The 15778-nt window shown below is 48.1% G+C and overlaps 1 protein-coding gene across 1 annotated transcript; it reads left to right on the top strand.

The window, feature by feature from the left end:
• Positions 1–316: 316 nt before the first annotated feature.
• On the top strand, positions 317–15588 carry LOC311338971 (LIM domain and actin-binding protein 1-like). Its single transcript, XM_084464324.1, has 10 exons — positions 317–617; positions 3015–3148; positions 3689–3731; positions 6345–6890; positions 10468–10522; positions 10852–10949; positions 11655–11721; positions 12176–12204; positions 12308–12441; positions 13512–15588. Exons 2-10 carry the CDS (start codon positions 3015–3017, stop codon positions 14533–14535), a joined length of 2130 nt encoding a protein of 709 aa, XP_084320450.1. The 5' UTR covers positions 317–617; the 3' UTR covers positions 14536–15588.
• Positions 15589–15778: the final 190 nt, after the last annotated feature.

The raw sequence follows: 15778 nt of genomic DNA on the forward strand, positions 1-15778 counted from the left end.
TCTGTCATGGGATGTTTGGTTTTAAAAGTTTCAAGGTGAGCTAAGAAGGAGGAGTCTGATGTTAAATAGCAATACAAAAAAAGACTTGTCTGGCCTCGACCCCGTGGTGTCCGGAGCAGGCTCAATAATTAACCCGGGGACACACTGTTCCCTGCACGGCTGTTCATTTACCCACAGCCCTCTGTAACCAGGGGCCTGCGGTGGGCCTGTTAGGATGGACAGGTTTCACTACCTATACAACCTATACGGCCTTTTTTACACACACAGTCCAAACGATGCATGCGCATATTGTCCATCTAGAATACACACACACACACACACGCACACACACACGCACACGCACACGCACACACACACACACACACACACACACACACACACACACACACACACACACACACACACACACACACACACACACACACACACACACGAAACCAGGTAAGGAGAACGCTATGCCTCCTGCCATTGGTGGAGGTGATCACATGACCCGTGCTCCCTCCCACACACACCTTTCTGCTCAGCTCACTCCACCTTGGATACTCAGAAGACTCCCGCAGTAGGTGTCAGGTGTCAAGGTTTCATGAGAACGAGTGACTCATCGGAAGGGCTGAAAGGTAAGATAAAGCTAAATATAAGAGAGTCAAAGTGGGCGAAAAGGCTTGTTAATAATCAGTGTTAGGAGCAGGCCTCGGTTATAACCTACTGGGTGGAGGGTTTTGTTTCGGACCAGTGGAGACCTTCTCGTTTTACCAGACTAACTTCTTTGTAAAACACAGCCTATATGCAATATCCCATAAATCACCTGCCGACCTTTAGTTCGTCTGACTTCAAGGGAAATTCAACTTTAAACTTTACAAATGATATTGTTTTTAATGGTGTCGTGTAATGTTGACCCATCAGTATCACTCCCTTACCGAAGCACTGATAGCCTGTTAAGGGCAGCATTTGCATTCCTACTCTTACATTCAAAACATAATAACCTAATCTACTATGGAAAAAAATATTTACCTACCATGACGACGTCATGATCATTTTGTGTTGGGACAGGCCAGCAATATTGTTTGAGAGTTTTTGATGAAATGCTTAAACATTTATAAATGGGTTTATATATTTAGTGTTATTAAGAGTTATACTATACATTATACTACAGAAACGTAGATTCAAAGAAAAATATACTTGTACTTCTAGAAAAGGTTTTCAGTTTAGAACTAAACTGCGAAAGCCTGAGGCAACAAGTTGTGGCCTTCGTTTCTAAAGTAAATTAAGTAAAGTTAATCACTAAATCCATTATGTTAATTATGTATTTGTGTGTACTTTAAGACATAGGAAACACAGAAAGATACCATGTTACATGAGACAAAACACCAAAGCTTAAGGGTAAGATGTGATAATTTAGGCTGCTGGAGGAAGTGCCATAAAGGCCTGGGCTGGTCACTCAGCTGATGACCTCATCTCCATTAAACCACAATAGATTATGTTTCAATGCATGTTGGGCAAAGAGCAGGTTGGGAAACATTTGTTTAATTCCACTGTCTCGGTTGGACTAATAAACACACTTGATTACTTTTGGAACTGTCAGAACAGATTCACACCAAGACAATATAATCTTTAGGTTTAGATATTAATGTAGTCCAACACTGGAGTCAGAAACAATTCTGGCACTTCCAATCGAGAAGCCAAACTAAAAGCATTCCACCTCTGGGGTTCATGCTTGATGTGGACAAGGAGAGTGGAATAGCATAATCTATTTTCTGCCTTTCTTTGTTTGTCTATTGTCGGACTCGCCTGGACTAATGGGTTTTGAATGAAGAATAGTGACAGTCGTACAATGTCTAAGAGTGATTCATTAGAAATAATACAAATCACAATTTGGTGGCCATCTAGTCAAGTCCAAAGTCCAGATTATGTTTGTCTCCAAATGATAATGTAATAATAGTGTGTCAACGATGCAGTGCAGGCACGGACGGAACACACTGCAAATTATCTTCAAATAACTCACCTTTTATCGCATGCTAAATATTTGAAGAAGGTGGTCCTGTACCTCGAGCCAGTAGACTCTGTCTGAGGCTTATAATCTGTCTGGCTAGGCTTTACTCCTATAAGTATATGTTTGTCAGAGTGGAACACCAGCCGTCTGTGTCATTCGGTGTGTGTGAGTCTCTGTGCAAACAATCTAGTTCTGGTAGTGCAGGGATTTCAGATTTTGCGATGTAAACTTGGCACCTTTGCATGTTATCGAGCTCAGAATCTGAATAATGACACAGTAAGGCGTGGAGGATAACACTTAGCTTCTTACACATGTTCCCATCTTGCCAACAAGGGAGACAAGTTTTGAATTCTTTACTTATCCTTATCCTACTGGGTGCAGGGTTGAAATACTTGTACGAGTGGGAGTTCCAAAAAGGAAGGTTCCTCCGCATATTTGTTTTGTTGGTTTATATTACATTATGTCTGGGATATTGGCGTCAAAAAGAAGAGTTCACCGACTTAAATTCTGTACAAGCAAGAAAATAATTGTCGCTTGAACACTGCAATTTCCACAAATATACTTCTTCGTGTTGATACCTGTGTCGTAAGAGAGTAAGAATCTCACGCAACACAGAAGACTCAACATGACATCAGGGTTACAGTCTAGAGGAACAAGTGGCTTGGTGATGGTTTATTAAATACGAGGGACTCCTGGTACTTACCATGGCTGGACTCCCATTGGCTGATACACATTTTTATTTAGTGATCACATCATCAAAGTCTGCGATTTCTATTTTATCTGTGGATTTATTATCAAAACAAGTATTCAACATAATGCATAATTCAACATAATGCAAAGCCGTATCGTTTGGGTTTTTAAAAAAATGGCAAAAAAGCATTGTTTCAGTGCTTGTAAATAAGTAAAAGTAAAAACATGTCAACGGTTTCCAGTGAAGTAGTCGTGTACGTTCATGTCCGAGTTGCTAGCGGTGAGCAGCTGGTTAGGCCCAGCTTAATAATGGATGTGTGTGTGTGTGTTTCAGATGGCAGAGATGGAGAGTGGCGGTCCGTTTAACCGAGGCGGCTGGGCCTCCCAGTCTCTACGGGTGACGGCCCGAGAGCTGTCTCTGGTCAGCGGCCGGGGGCGGAGCAACGCCATGGTGGAGCGCTTCTCTAGGTGACAGTGGGAGGAGCCGTCGCGACGCACATGACATTACTGAACATGCTTCTGATGTGAATATACAGTACCTCTGTACATGTACATATGCATCTCAATGATGGCTTCTAAAATGAGATATCCCGGATATTAAGTATTGCATCTCATTTAATACCTGATTTTATTTGTTTTTCTTTCCACATAAAAAGTTAAAGGAAGTTGATAAAATAGTAAAAAAGAAAAAAGATGTTTTGATGATTGTCCATTCCACTATCAGTCTTTAGGTGTGGGTCTTAGTTTACATTCATTAATCTAGCAGATGGTTTCATCCATAGGGACTTGCATGAGGCTGAGAAGGCCCAAAGCTACGATCAAAACGACCCGAACCCCAACACTGCACATTTATAAAACAGACTTAGGAATATGTTTGTCATTGTAATGGTTCAATCAGAGATACAGAGGTACTGCCTCTTAGCAGCAGCGACTCAGTCCTCCTGCTCTCCATCTGCATGACTCTGTGAGCTCAGCAGATGTCAGTGTTGTTCTCTCTCTGGTCCGCAGATATCAGAAGGCCGCCGAGGAGTCCAACGCTGAGAAGAAGAAAGTAAGAACTCAGTCTGCCTGTTCCTGAAGACGAGATTCACTAATCCAATGTTACGACAACAATGTTTCTGAGCACCGATAGTTATTAATCCGTATTTATTTCGATTTCTACGTACTGAAGAGTGAGCTGATAGCTTATTACCACTTCATTATTCATGTCCCGAAAGAATGCATGTCATGATCCACTGAACCTCTTGTAAGACGCGCTGTATCAATCTATAGTGAACAAGCCTCCTGTAAGTCGCTATGTATCAATCTATAGTGAACAAGCCTCATGTAAGACACTCTGTATCAATCTTTAGTGACCATGAACAAGCCTCATGTAAGACACTCTGTATCAATCTATAGTGAACTAGCCTCATGTAAGACACACTAGCAATCTATAGTGAACTAGCCTCATGTAAGAAACTATGTATCAATCTATAGTGAACAAGCCTCATGTAAGACACTATGTATCAATCTATAGTGAACAAGCCTCATGTAAGACACTATGTATCAATCTATAGTGAACAAGCCTCATGTAAGAAACTATGTATCAATCTATAGTGAACAAGCCTCATGTAAGACACTCGTATCAATCTATAGTGAACAAGCCTCATGTAAGACACTATGTATCAATCTATAGTGAACAAGCCTCATGTAAGACACTTGTATCAATCTATCGTGATGTAGCCTCATGTAAGACACACTATCAATCTTTATAACAAACCAGGACATTGTCCCGTTCAGGGATGCAGGCGCACTAGACACACACATGATCCAGCAGAGGGGGACTCAACATCAACAGAGGACCATCCAGGCTTCACAGAGCCAGAGGGCTCACACACACACACACACACACACACACACACACACACACACACACACACACACACACACACACACACACTTGCTTTAACAGAGTCCACAGATGTCTGCTGCCGACTGACTTCTTATTGGCTACTTGTTTTAACGGACGAGCAGATAATCCTAATCCCCCTGGTGTTATCCGATAGCCCAGGCTCCCTTTGTCTTGTTGAGCTGGAAGAATGTAATTAATAAATTATTAAGTTTAATAAGGAGTGGCTAACATGCCAGAGTTTAAGGTAATGTTGTTGACGTTGTTGATGGCTTGCGTTAACCAGTGTTGTTAAACCTACGTGTTGAAACATGTCCCATGTTAGATATGTTTCTATTGGGGGGCTGAAGGCAGGCTAGAGATATGTTTCTATGTACTCCTATAGTTCGATAATTATACCATTGCCATGGTTGTGGGCATCATCAGATATCTGACGCTGTTCAATCTGTAGATGAACAATCAACAATATTCCCGAAACAATACACATCATCACACGAAGTGTACATTTGTGGGAAATAGAAAACACTGCAGAGTGGCACAAGAAAGAGTTAACATTTCCTGAATGCATCATTTCCTGATCTGGTTTCCTGGGTAGCACCCTTCTCTCCCTCCCACTCTCTCCCTCCCTCTCTCCGTCCCTCTCTCTCTCTCCCTCCCTCCCTCTATCCCTCTCTCTCCCTCGCTGGTCCAGATTGTAGCAGGGTTGGGCGCCTTCCTTCAGTGAGTCTAGTAACGTTGGGGATAACTTCCTTCCTTTCTTCCCTTGTGCTCTTGGTCTGATCACACCTTCCCCTCGCCTTGAGACGGGTTGACTCGGTTTTTTCTTCACAAAAAGGCAGACAATGTTCTCATTGTCCCGTCCGTTCCCCTGCCCAGGGCTGGACGCACAAAGACAGCGCCTGTACATCTGTTCCCAGTGTATGTGGCTGCTTTCCTGCTCTGCTCGCTCATAGTGGCCGCTGCTTCTGGCTTCCTTGTTTGTTAGCCTCCTCCTCCTATCAAGGTGTTTGTAAATGCTCGCCAGGCTGTTACCATGCAGTTTTGGAAACTTGATTGATCACTTCACACAATTTATGTTAAAGTTATATCCAGATGTCATACGAGGAAGCATTGTTCCATCCATGTAGTTGATTTGTTAATTTAAAGCATTAAAAAGTCCTTAACAGATATAAAATAAGTAAGTACTTTATGTAGCAGGCAGATTGGGGATCTGTTTAACTGAACTCAATCATCTGGTTAACAAGGAGGTTTGTTCTGCGTGCCAGACAGTCGCTGGGCTGTTTCATAATGCCTAGATGTCTTCCTGGAGGAGCCTCGGGGAAGAGGCCTTCTCTTGTCTTCTAGGGGGTAAATGAAGTTCACGTTTTTGAGCGGAATGTGGAGCGAAAGGAGTCTGTATCTCAGCTCTTTAAGTCTCATCTTGAACGCAACTCTCTCTCTGGCAGCCCATGTGCGGCTAACTTGAACAGGGAAAGCCCTCCCATTTCCTGGATGACTCCTCAGAGCAGCTGCTCGCCTGGTCGCTCACCACTTTAAAGTGGGGCCGGAATGCGCACAGTTTCCATCCTCATTTCCTGTCCTCGGCTGCGCTGGTTTTCATTGAGCACTTAACGGTTTGACCATTTTTTCTATCACATGTTCGTTATCCAACTCCAACATACTCCCAGTAGTATGTTGTACGTTTGTACAAATCATTTTAATCCTTGTTTGTTTGTTCTTGTATGGTTCTGTGTGTTCTTCTCTCCCCACTAACGTCCTCTCCTCTCTCCCCTGCAGCCCTTTGAGAGCTCCAAGCCGGCGGTGAAGTCCGGCGGTCTGAGTGTGTTGAAAAAGCGCTGGGAGCAGGCAGGACCTCCTCCTCCCCACGGCAAGCCCTCTCTCCTTCCCCCGAGGCAGAGACCTCTCGCAATCCCAGTTCCTGTTGCCCTGCCCAAGCCCACTCCCACCACTCCCACCACTACCAGCCCTCCGCGGTCCCAGTCCCCCGGACCAGTGAGTCCTCCGGACAGCCAGGAGACAGTCGGCAGCTCTCAGCTCTCGATGGCAGCCGCCCCGACCGCCGCCGTGGAGGAACAGAGGAACGGGATGGAGAAGGTGGAGCGCAGACCCAGCAAGAGCTCAGAGATGGTGGAGAAGGTGGAAGAGATGGAGCACAGACCCAGTGAGAGCTCGGAGAACGTGGAGAACGTGGAGAACATGGAGAACGTGAAGAACGTGGAGAACGTGGAGGAGCAGGCGGTGTCCGGCCCCGTTGCCTCTGAGGAGAAACCTAGTTTGGTCCTCAACAATCTGAAGATGAAGTTCGAGAAGGGCGAAACCAAGGTAAGCATTTACATGCCAGAGCTCACATGCATGCGCACGATCACACACGCACAGGCACACACACACACACACACACACGCAGGCACACACACACACGCACACACAGCAAAGTAGCACATTCAAAGCAGCATGAATGTGTCCTTCTGTGTCTTGGCCCCGTTCCTTGTTTTCATGACAACATAATTAGCAGGTTTCAGTGATCGCTGTTTAAACAAGAAAGACGGCTATACTTTTCCCTCGTAAATTACTCCTGGCTTTCTTCATAGATTAAGTTAAGTTAATCCTGCCTGCAGATGAATTAGCTTCCGACAAGGGATTCAATTTAACGTTAACGTTATTGTTTTCTCTAAATATTATTTTTAAAGCCAGGACGGATCCCTTAGTGAAACCAAAAAACAGAACTATTCCTATGCAAGCTGATGTGGCAATCTCCACGCAGACCGCCATCCCAAGTCTCGACTGGGAAATGGTGACAACCCTCAGGATATCACCTTTTAAGCCAAGCCTTTTGTGTGTCTGTGGTGAGCCTACATGTGTCCCTGCTCCGGTTTTATGTAGGTCATCTTCAGCCCTCGTGGGCTTCATCTGTGACCACAAAGTTAACGGTGGAATTTACGCAGACGTTGTTTGTCAAAGCACGGCCGCTGCTTTGGAAACCACGAGATGAGAGTGAGAGCATCGCGTGACCCTGGCTCCCTTCTCAATGAAAGCCTTTCGCCTCGCGTTGGTTCGTGGTGTGATACAAAACGTGTTGCTCAGTGTGATGCACCACATCAACACCAATCAGAGAAATCATGAAAACTGAGTCAGAAAAGTATTGTGCAGCATGGGAACATAGCAGGTGTTACTTTGCATATTGGATTTCTGCACGGTTGGTGGACTCTTTGATAACTCATGAGGTCAACCCATTTGAATCAGTAATAACACAGACACAACAAACCAAACATTAAAACCCCTTTAGAGCATTTCACTCTAGAGATGAATGTTCCAGTCTGTTGGGCTCAGAAACCAGTTCAGCTCCTCATCTCCATTATAGCCCAGGGTCAGGAATGTTCTTGTGTTCCCTGTTCAGTCCCTGAACCCTGCTCACTGCCTCATACGACACCTGCCTCTTACCAAAACCTGCTTACTGACTCATACCGACACCGGCCTCGTATTACCTCCTGCTCACTGCCTATTACCACCTCCTGCTCATCCCACCTCCTGCTCCCTGCATCCTCCAACCTCCTGCTCACTGCCTCATCCTACCTCCCACCTCCTGCTCCCAGCCTAATCTTTTACGAGGTTCTCTGCGTGTTCAGGTGTGAGTCTGGTGTTCGGGGAACATGTCCTGATGGGTTGATAACATCATAGCTGGTGTGTGTGGTAAGCTCACCTGAGGGTTCAACAAGCTGCTGTTAAATAAACAATAAATCACATTACACTTTAGTTTATGGGAATACCGGTCCTAAAGACGTCCCAGCATCAATATTGTTCTCTTCTTCGTGCGTTTGTCTCTTTGTTAGCTTGTTGAGCGTAGCGTTGGTTTCTATGGAGCCGGCACTTTGTTTGTCTTCTTGTTATTAAGCTTTGCTGGAAGCGAAATGAGCCTGCGATGTTGTAATCTTTAGAAGGGGAAAAATGAATCGTGTTTCTACATGGCTGACTCTCTGCGGGCTATGACAAGTACTCCCTGTCAGGAATATGCTAGGTTTGCATATTAACCAACAGGCTGGCTGTGTGGTGGTTACACATCTTTTTGTGATTACACAAGGGGTGAGGTATTGGTTGTGAAACCTTCCCCCTGGTCGATAAACTCTGCTTTGGGTCTGCTTTTGTTTTTATGATCAATGAAATCTGAGGCTGACAGTGAAAAAAACAGACTGGGGAGGGTGGGGGGGGGGAGAGGCAGTTTTAATTGTCCTGATTCCAATCTGCACTCATGTGTGTGTGGGATTACTGATAAGCTTGACTGACACACACACACACACACACACACACAGACACAGGTCTAAGAGCTGGATTTGTGTGAATCATGGGATCCTGGTGTAATGGGACGTGTGTATTGCGTTATACATGAGCTCAAAGGTCCTTAGCTACTCGTATTTATGGTCTGGCCGCCATGCAATTCTGTTTTATAGTCTGATTCTTACACCAGTAATGAAAAACAAGGTCCAAAAACAGAAAGTACTTTTCACTCGCTCTGGCCTATGAGCTCATTTCCCAACACACAATAACGAAACTATTTTTAAAAACCGGTTGGCTTCGTTTGACGACGCAACGGTTGAAGCAGCCAATGTTTTTCTAACCCGGCCTGCGTCCGCCTCGGCCCACGAGAACACGGCCGACCGCCGCCTCTCAAAGGCCACTTCATTATACGGGCGCCCCCCTGGTGTCCCGTAGGACCCCCCCCCCCCCCCCCATGTTCAGTCTGCTCGGCTCGCCCCCCTCGTGTCAAATAATACACTAGCTCTCCCCCCCCCCCGCATCGCATTGTCTCACACTCTCACACCAACCATCAGGTTACCCATCCCTTCTCTACGTGTCATGGCTTCCCTCCACCCTGGGGTCACCGGTGATTCACCCCAAACGTCCCCCACACCTCACAGGCGGTGACTGCTTCCCCAGCAGATGCGTTCCTTTGAGAGGTTTATCGTGCCAGGACATGAGCTATGCAGGGCTGGGTTTCCATGCTTGTCTTATGGCGAGCAGGGCTTTTTATGGTTTAAAAGGTCAATGGACTGCATTTATACAGCGCTTATCAGTGGCCACTGATAAAGCGCTTTTACAATACTGCCCAACATTCACCCATTCTTGCACACATTCACACACCGACGGCGGTGTCAGCCACGCAAGGCGACAGCCAGCTCGTCAGGAGCAGTCAGAGTGAGGCGTCTCGCTATGGGACACCTCGACACTCCGCTAGGAGGAGCCGGGGATCGAACTATCAACCTTCTGGTTATCAGCCAACCCGCTCTACCTCCTGAGCCACATGCCGCCCCAGAAGTCTCTACTCAGAGCTCCTCGCTGAGCTCCAACACAGCGTCCAACCGCCGCCGCCACCTGCGGTCTTTCCTCTCCTGCTCCCTATATTCCGGTAGGGAATGGAACAACCTGTCGGACCGGATCAGCCCACGTCCCCTCCTACACCCCAGGTCCTGTTTGTGGAGCTGTCTCCCAGCCAATGGGAGGACAGCAGCCTGCTGCTTAGTGTATGAACAGTATTCCTTTTGGAGGAGTTCTGGTTCGTTCGGTTGTCATCGTGGTTTCACTTTCTTGGTGTAGCAGCAAGGTTCTGCCCACTGACCCCACCCTGAAGGAGGGTGGAGATACAGTATGTCACTGATGGGGGTTAGGGAGGCGGGTGGGGGTTGGTCGGTTGGTCGGTAGGTGGGGGGTAGGTAGGTCGAGGTAAAGCATGGAGTGAGCTAAGTGGATTGTTATGAGAGGGAGGAGGGGAGGGAGTGTTGAGCAACGACTGGTGATGATGTCACAGTGTAGAAATGCTCCAGCCAGGTGTTGAGTGCGAGTGGTGAGGAGACTCTGGAGTGCTCTCTGCTGCCGAGAGGTTCACAATATGTTGCTCTCTGTTATCCAGGGCCCCAGGGGGGCGCGGAGGACCTCCTCGACCGAGGACATGGACCCACCCAGAGGTAAGGACACACACACGTACACACACACACACACACACACACACACACACACACACACACACACACACACACACACACACACACACACACACACACACACACACACACACACACATCAGCAATGCAAAGCAGAAGCCATTGTTTTACTTTGACGGATTTGGATTAGTCACGGCCGACGCCTCGACGCAAAGCGAGTGAGCCCAGAGTGGGTTCAGATCCAGGTGACAGGGCCGCTAGCACCCCTATGGACACTGACAACCGCGCCCGGTGAGGTCGGGGGTGAACAACCAAAAGTAAATTCCTGCCTGTGGCGTGTTGTCGTGTTTCAGCCGTCGTCGTCTCGGCCCGGGGGAAGGAGGCTCCGTCCCTGAAGGACAAAATGGCCAAGTACCAGGCGGCCATCTCCAAACAGGGCCTCTCCAAAGCCGTGAGTCCAAATCGTCGTACTACTTAGATTCATGAGACGGTGTGTGAACGGGTTCGTCTAAACAGGCTTCCCTTTCGGACCATATTGAACCAGCGGGCGTCCATCTGTCAAAGGAAAGAGAAACAACAATATATCTCTGTTGGTACAGTAGGGATGTTCATAGAACCAAGTGCCAAGCACTAACAATGACTAGGTTAACCCATTGCCTGTGTACAACAAAGATAGCTAGGATAAGATGCTACACGATGCTAAGTACTATTTCTAAGTGCAAGGACGTACAACACACAATAAGTGCGAACATTAAGTACGCACTTAACCACTTCACCTTGTTCCCTGTCGCTAAAGAGCTCTCAGTAGAACAATTAAACAGCCATTAGACGAGCATGTGGGACAACTGCGGGAGCAGCGGTCCACCAGGTGGAAGCCAGTCCTGCTCCCGTCAGCTGGAGAAACATCTCAAAGGAACGTCTCAAAGGTCGCTGGGAGAAAGTCTAGCGAAGAGAAAGTGATTCCACGGGGGGGGAAGAAGCATCCAGAGGGATGTTAATATGTGTTTGTACGGTAGCACAGTCTACACGGCAGAGATTTGAAACATTAACTGACCCTGAGAAGTTCACCCAGATTTCAACTGGTCTGCTGTAGACACACACACACACTACACACTAGTATACACCATGACCTGACGTTCTGTCGTTGTCTCCTCAGGGCCAGGCAACAGAGACGCCAATTCACAAAGTGTCCTCGCTTCAAAAAAGTGCATTTGGCTGCAATGGTGAGTGTGAGGTCCTCCTGGTGAGTGTGAGGTCCTCCTGGTGAGTGTGTGGTTCTCCTGGTGAGCGTGAGGTCCTCCTTTTGAGTGTGAGGTTCTCCTGGTGAGTGTGTGGTTATCAGGCTGAGTGTGAGGTTATCAGGGTTCTCCGCCCCCTGGTGGCTCATTAATTAATGAGTGGCTCATTAATTAATCAGAGCCTGGATCGGAGAGATCCGCTCAGCACACGTTGATCTGGTCGCTACTGCGGTTACTTCACTTTCACTTTCACGTTTTTTACCACCACTGTTTGTTTCAATGACAATTGAACTGGAATTAATTCATTAGAAGAACGTAAGCATGCTTAATTTAAAATCAGATAGGCATGTCAACAGTTTGGCCTTTTAAAATATGAAATATAGTATAAATAATATGTGTTTCCCAGCGTTTTAAAGTCTGTTGTGTGGATCTGTTCCAGGAGACGGGGACCAGGCCAAGGTGTCCAGGGTAAGACCGCTCTAGACCAGCTCTAGACCAGCTCATAGTCACACATTGTGTTATCTCTTTAATCCTTAATACTTAATGCTACATATGTGCTGTGTGCTGTCAGAAGTTCTGCCCGGCGGTGAGGGAGACGTGCATCGCGTGTCTGAAGGCTGTGTACCCCCTGGAGAGGCTGGTGGCCGATCTCCACGTCTACCATAAGACCTGCTTCCGCTGCGTCCACTGCAGCATGAAGCTCAGGTGGGCTATCATGTAGCTTCTGTGTGTGTGTGTGTGTGTGTGTGTGTGTGTGTGTGTGTGTGTGTGTGTGTGTGTGTGTGTGTGTGTGTGTGTGTGTGTGTGTGTGTGTGTGTGTGTGTGTGTGTGTGTGTGTTAAGCACCGGCCACGTTAGCATCCACGTTAGCATAGCAAGTCATTCAAGGGACACCCACTGCAAGTTGTAGGGAATGATCAGGATAAAATATGCACAATATAACCTAGTACTCAGGATGTATCATGATGCCTAGGATACATTGCATTATGGGTCAAAAATAAGTTGAAATGAAGCAAGCCCTTGTATGATGTCCAACGATTATTCCATAATGGAGCAATTAACAGCAGGCCGACTGATTATAGTAAACAGGAGCTGAGTCCAATACGTTTCTCCAGCTTCCCATCGTAACCTGGGCCAGGAAAATGTATTCAAATTCGAAGGACGTTTATAGGCAAACCTAATCTTCCCTTTAGGCAAACCTAGTCTTACCTTAGGGCACACAGAGCCTTCCCTTAAGGCACACGGAGCCTTCCCTTAAAGGTTGTATCAGCGATTTCTAGGCCGAAACATAAATGATCACATTCATCTGATCTTTCCTCACGATCCGCTAGCTGCCCGCCCCATAAGCAGTCCGTCAAAAAAACGCGTCTCTGTAGGCAGCCTGTGCTCAGAGATCGTACACAAAAACAAATGGTACTACCAACCACTCAAAACCAAAATAAATAGTATTCCAACTAATCACCGACAAGTGGGTGTTGTGGGGTTTTGCGCTGCGTTCATGATGGTTTTTACTGGATGCACGAAACACGGAAGGGAGGGGCGAGCTGGCTCTGTTTGTTTGGGATCTCGCTTCAAATACCAACAGAAGTGACATCACCCAACATCGCTGATACAACCTTTAAAGCACACCTAGCCTTCCCTTAAGACAGACCTAGCCTCCCCTTAAGACAGACCTAGCCTCCCCTTAAGGAAAGCCGAGCCACTCCCATACTGGTTGGAACCCAGTGCTGTAACTCCTGGTTTTCACCTTAGTCTCCGCCCCCCTCTGCTCTGCAGCCTGGGGAGCTACGCCTCTCTCCACGGCAACGTCTACTGCAAGCCCCACTTCAGCCAGCTGTTCAAGGCCAAGGGCAACTATGACGAGGGCTTCGGCCACCGGCCCCACAAAGAGCTGTGGGCGCCCAAAGCCGACGGCGATGGCGACGGCGACGGCGAGCCCGCCCGACAGAGGGACCCCGAGGAGACGCCCGCCCCTCGCGCCGCCCAGACCGCCACAGAGGACGCCCAGACCGTGGAGGACGCCCCGCAGGTCAAGGTGACGGACCTGACGGCCCGCCTGGAGACCGGCAGCCACGCCCAGCCCGGCGCCGCCGAGAGGCGCTTCCCCTCGGAGAAGCCCGCCGAGACACGCCGCCTGCGCATCGCCTGGCCGCCGCCCGGGCTCGAGGACCAGCCCGCCGGCGGCCCCAGGAAGCTCCTCCCCCCCGACACCGAGGGTGTGGTCGGCGTGGGTGCGGCGGGGCGGCCCTGGAGGTCCAAGTGGCCCCCGGAGGGCGACGGTGAGGGCGCGGCCCTCGACCCCAGCGGGGACAGGGCGGAGCTGAAGAGCCTGAGGAGGAGCGCCTCCCTGAAGGAGCGCTGCCGGCCCTTCAGCGTGGCCCCGCGGCTCCGGGAGGAGGGGCCTCTCAAGGCCCTGCAGGAGCGCAGGGGCTCTCTGGAGAACCGGCCCCCGTCCAGGGCCAGGGAGGCGGAGGATGAGGAGGAGGAGGAAGGGAGAGGGAGGAAGGCCTGCGCGCCGCCCAGGGAGGACGTGGCGAGTGGGAGGGCCTCGCCGGGGGCGGAGGCCCCAGCCTCGGTGGAAAGAGAGCCGGAGCCAGCAGCCCGGCCGGCAGGCCCCGGCAGCTCCCCAGGCTCCTCGCCGCCCCCCTCCCCGGCCCCCCGGTCCGACCCCGACCGCAGCTCGCAGGATGTGGGCTTCTGGGAGCAGGAGCAGGAGAAGGAGGCAGACAGAGCCGAGGAGGAGCTGAGCGTGGAGGAGGAGATCAAGAGGAATCGTTATTATGAAGACGAGGACGATTAGGAGAGGGAGACCGGGTGCGGTTTGGGTCGGGGCTCCTGCGTCAGACGGTTTCTACGGTTACTTGTTGTTTGGTGTCTCGGCCACTGGAGCTCTGACCACGTAGGAGTAACGCCTGGATCGCACTCTGTGGTTCTTCTCTTCTTCTGCAGCCCACTTTCCCCTTCCACTCTCTCTCTGTTCTGTCCGTAGAGGAACAAAAAGACTATCAAATGTATGTCAACAAAAAATGAAAGTTGCTTTTAAACCCCTTTTTTGAGTCTTGATTTCCATGATGATTGTATGTTATTATGGGGAGATCCGTAATAACACGGTGATGAGACTAGCAATTAGTGCTCCTCTCTCTGCCTCCTGTTTCTGAATATGTGATGTGCCTTCATGATTGAATGCTCTGCGGGCCTCCAGAGAGGATCGTATCTCCATCTGCTGGAAACCTCCTGGCCATCTGAAGAAGGCTCCGAACTAATAACACACTCCTATATAAAAGCAAGAGGTGGGATTTCTGAGCCATTTGCCAAGAGCACAGGTTAAACTAACAATCTAAACATGATATTTAATGAACATAATATTAGTCATTTAAACAAATGTCACACTGTTGTTTCGGCCTTTTTTGTTATTTATGATCAACAAGGGAGAATATTAAATGTATGCGTTCTCCATCTGATTTCCTTCTGCAGTGCGATATCTCAATGGCTTCAACAAGCACCAAGATTTATTCTGTTAATATGCATAACCAAATATGCAGCGATGCCTTCAGAAGCAGCATGGCTCTATGTAGAACTGCGTGTTCTAGATCTGCACCATGGCTCCATGCAGAACCGTGTTTACTAGATCTGCATGTGGACTCAGGAACACACTGACGGTATGTGCAGCCATTCCAAAACAGTGAACTTCATCTCCAATGGTCAGGTTGATATGTCGGTAAAACGGTGACGGTAAATGTTAATTTGTCTCTACTCATGTTTTATACATTTTTTCAAATGACCAAACATGTTTTGCATTGTGTTTTTGTGCAAATAAAAGTTTGACAATTGCAATAAATGTATTTATACAGTACCTGCATCCCATGTTGACTTTGTTACATCTCAAGACTCCTGTTCAGCTCGGATTTTACCGCCAACCAGAGATAGATTTCATTCTAGTTTTCAAACTAAATGTACCTTGTGTAGGAGTTTAGAATCATTTTCGTCCCAAGGTTGGTGGGGATGAAGGAGTCTTTCTAGAGACCAGCGGTTCAATGTAGAGG

This window comes from Micromesistius poutassou (genome assembly GCF_964030765.1).
Source record: "Micromesistius poutassou genome assembly, chromosome: 2".
NCBI lineage: Eukaryota > Metazoa > Chordata > Actinopteri > Gadiformes > Gadidae > Micromesistius > Micromesistius poutassou.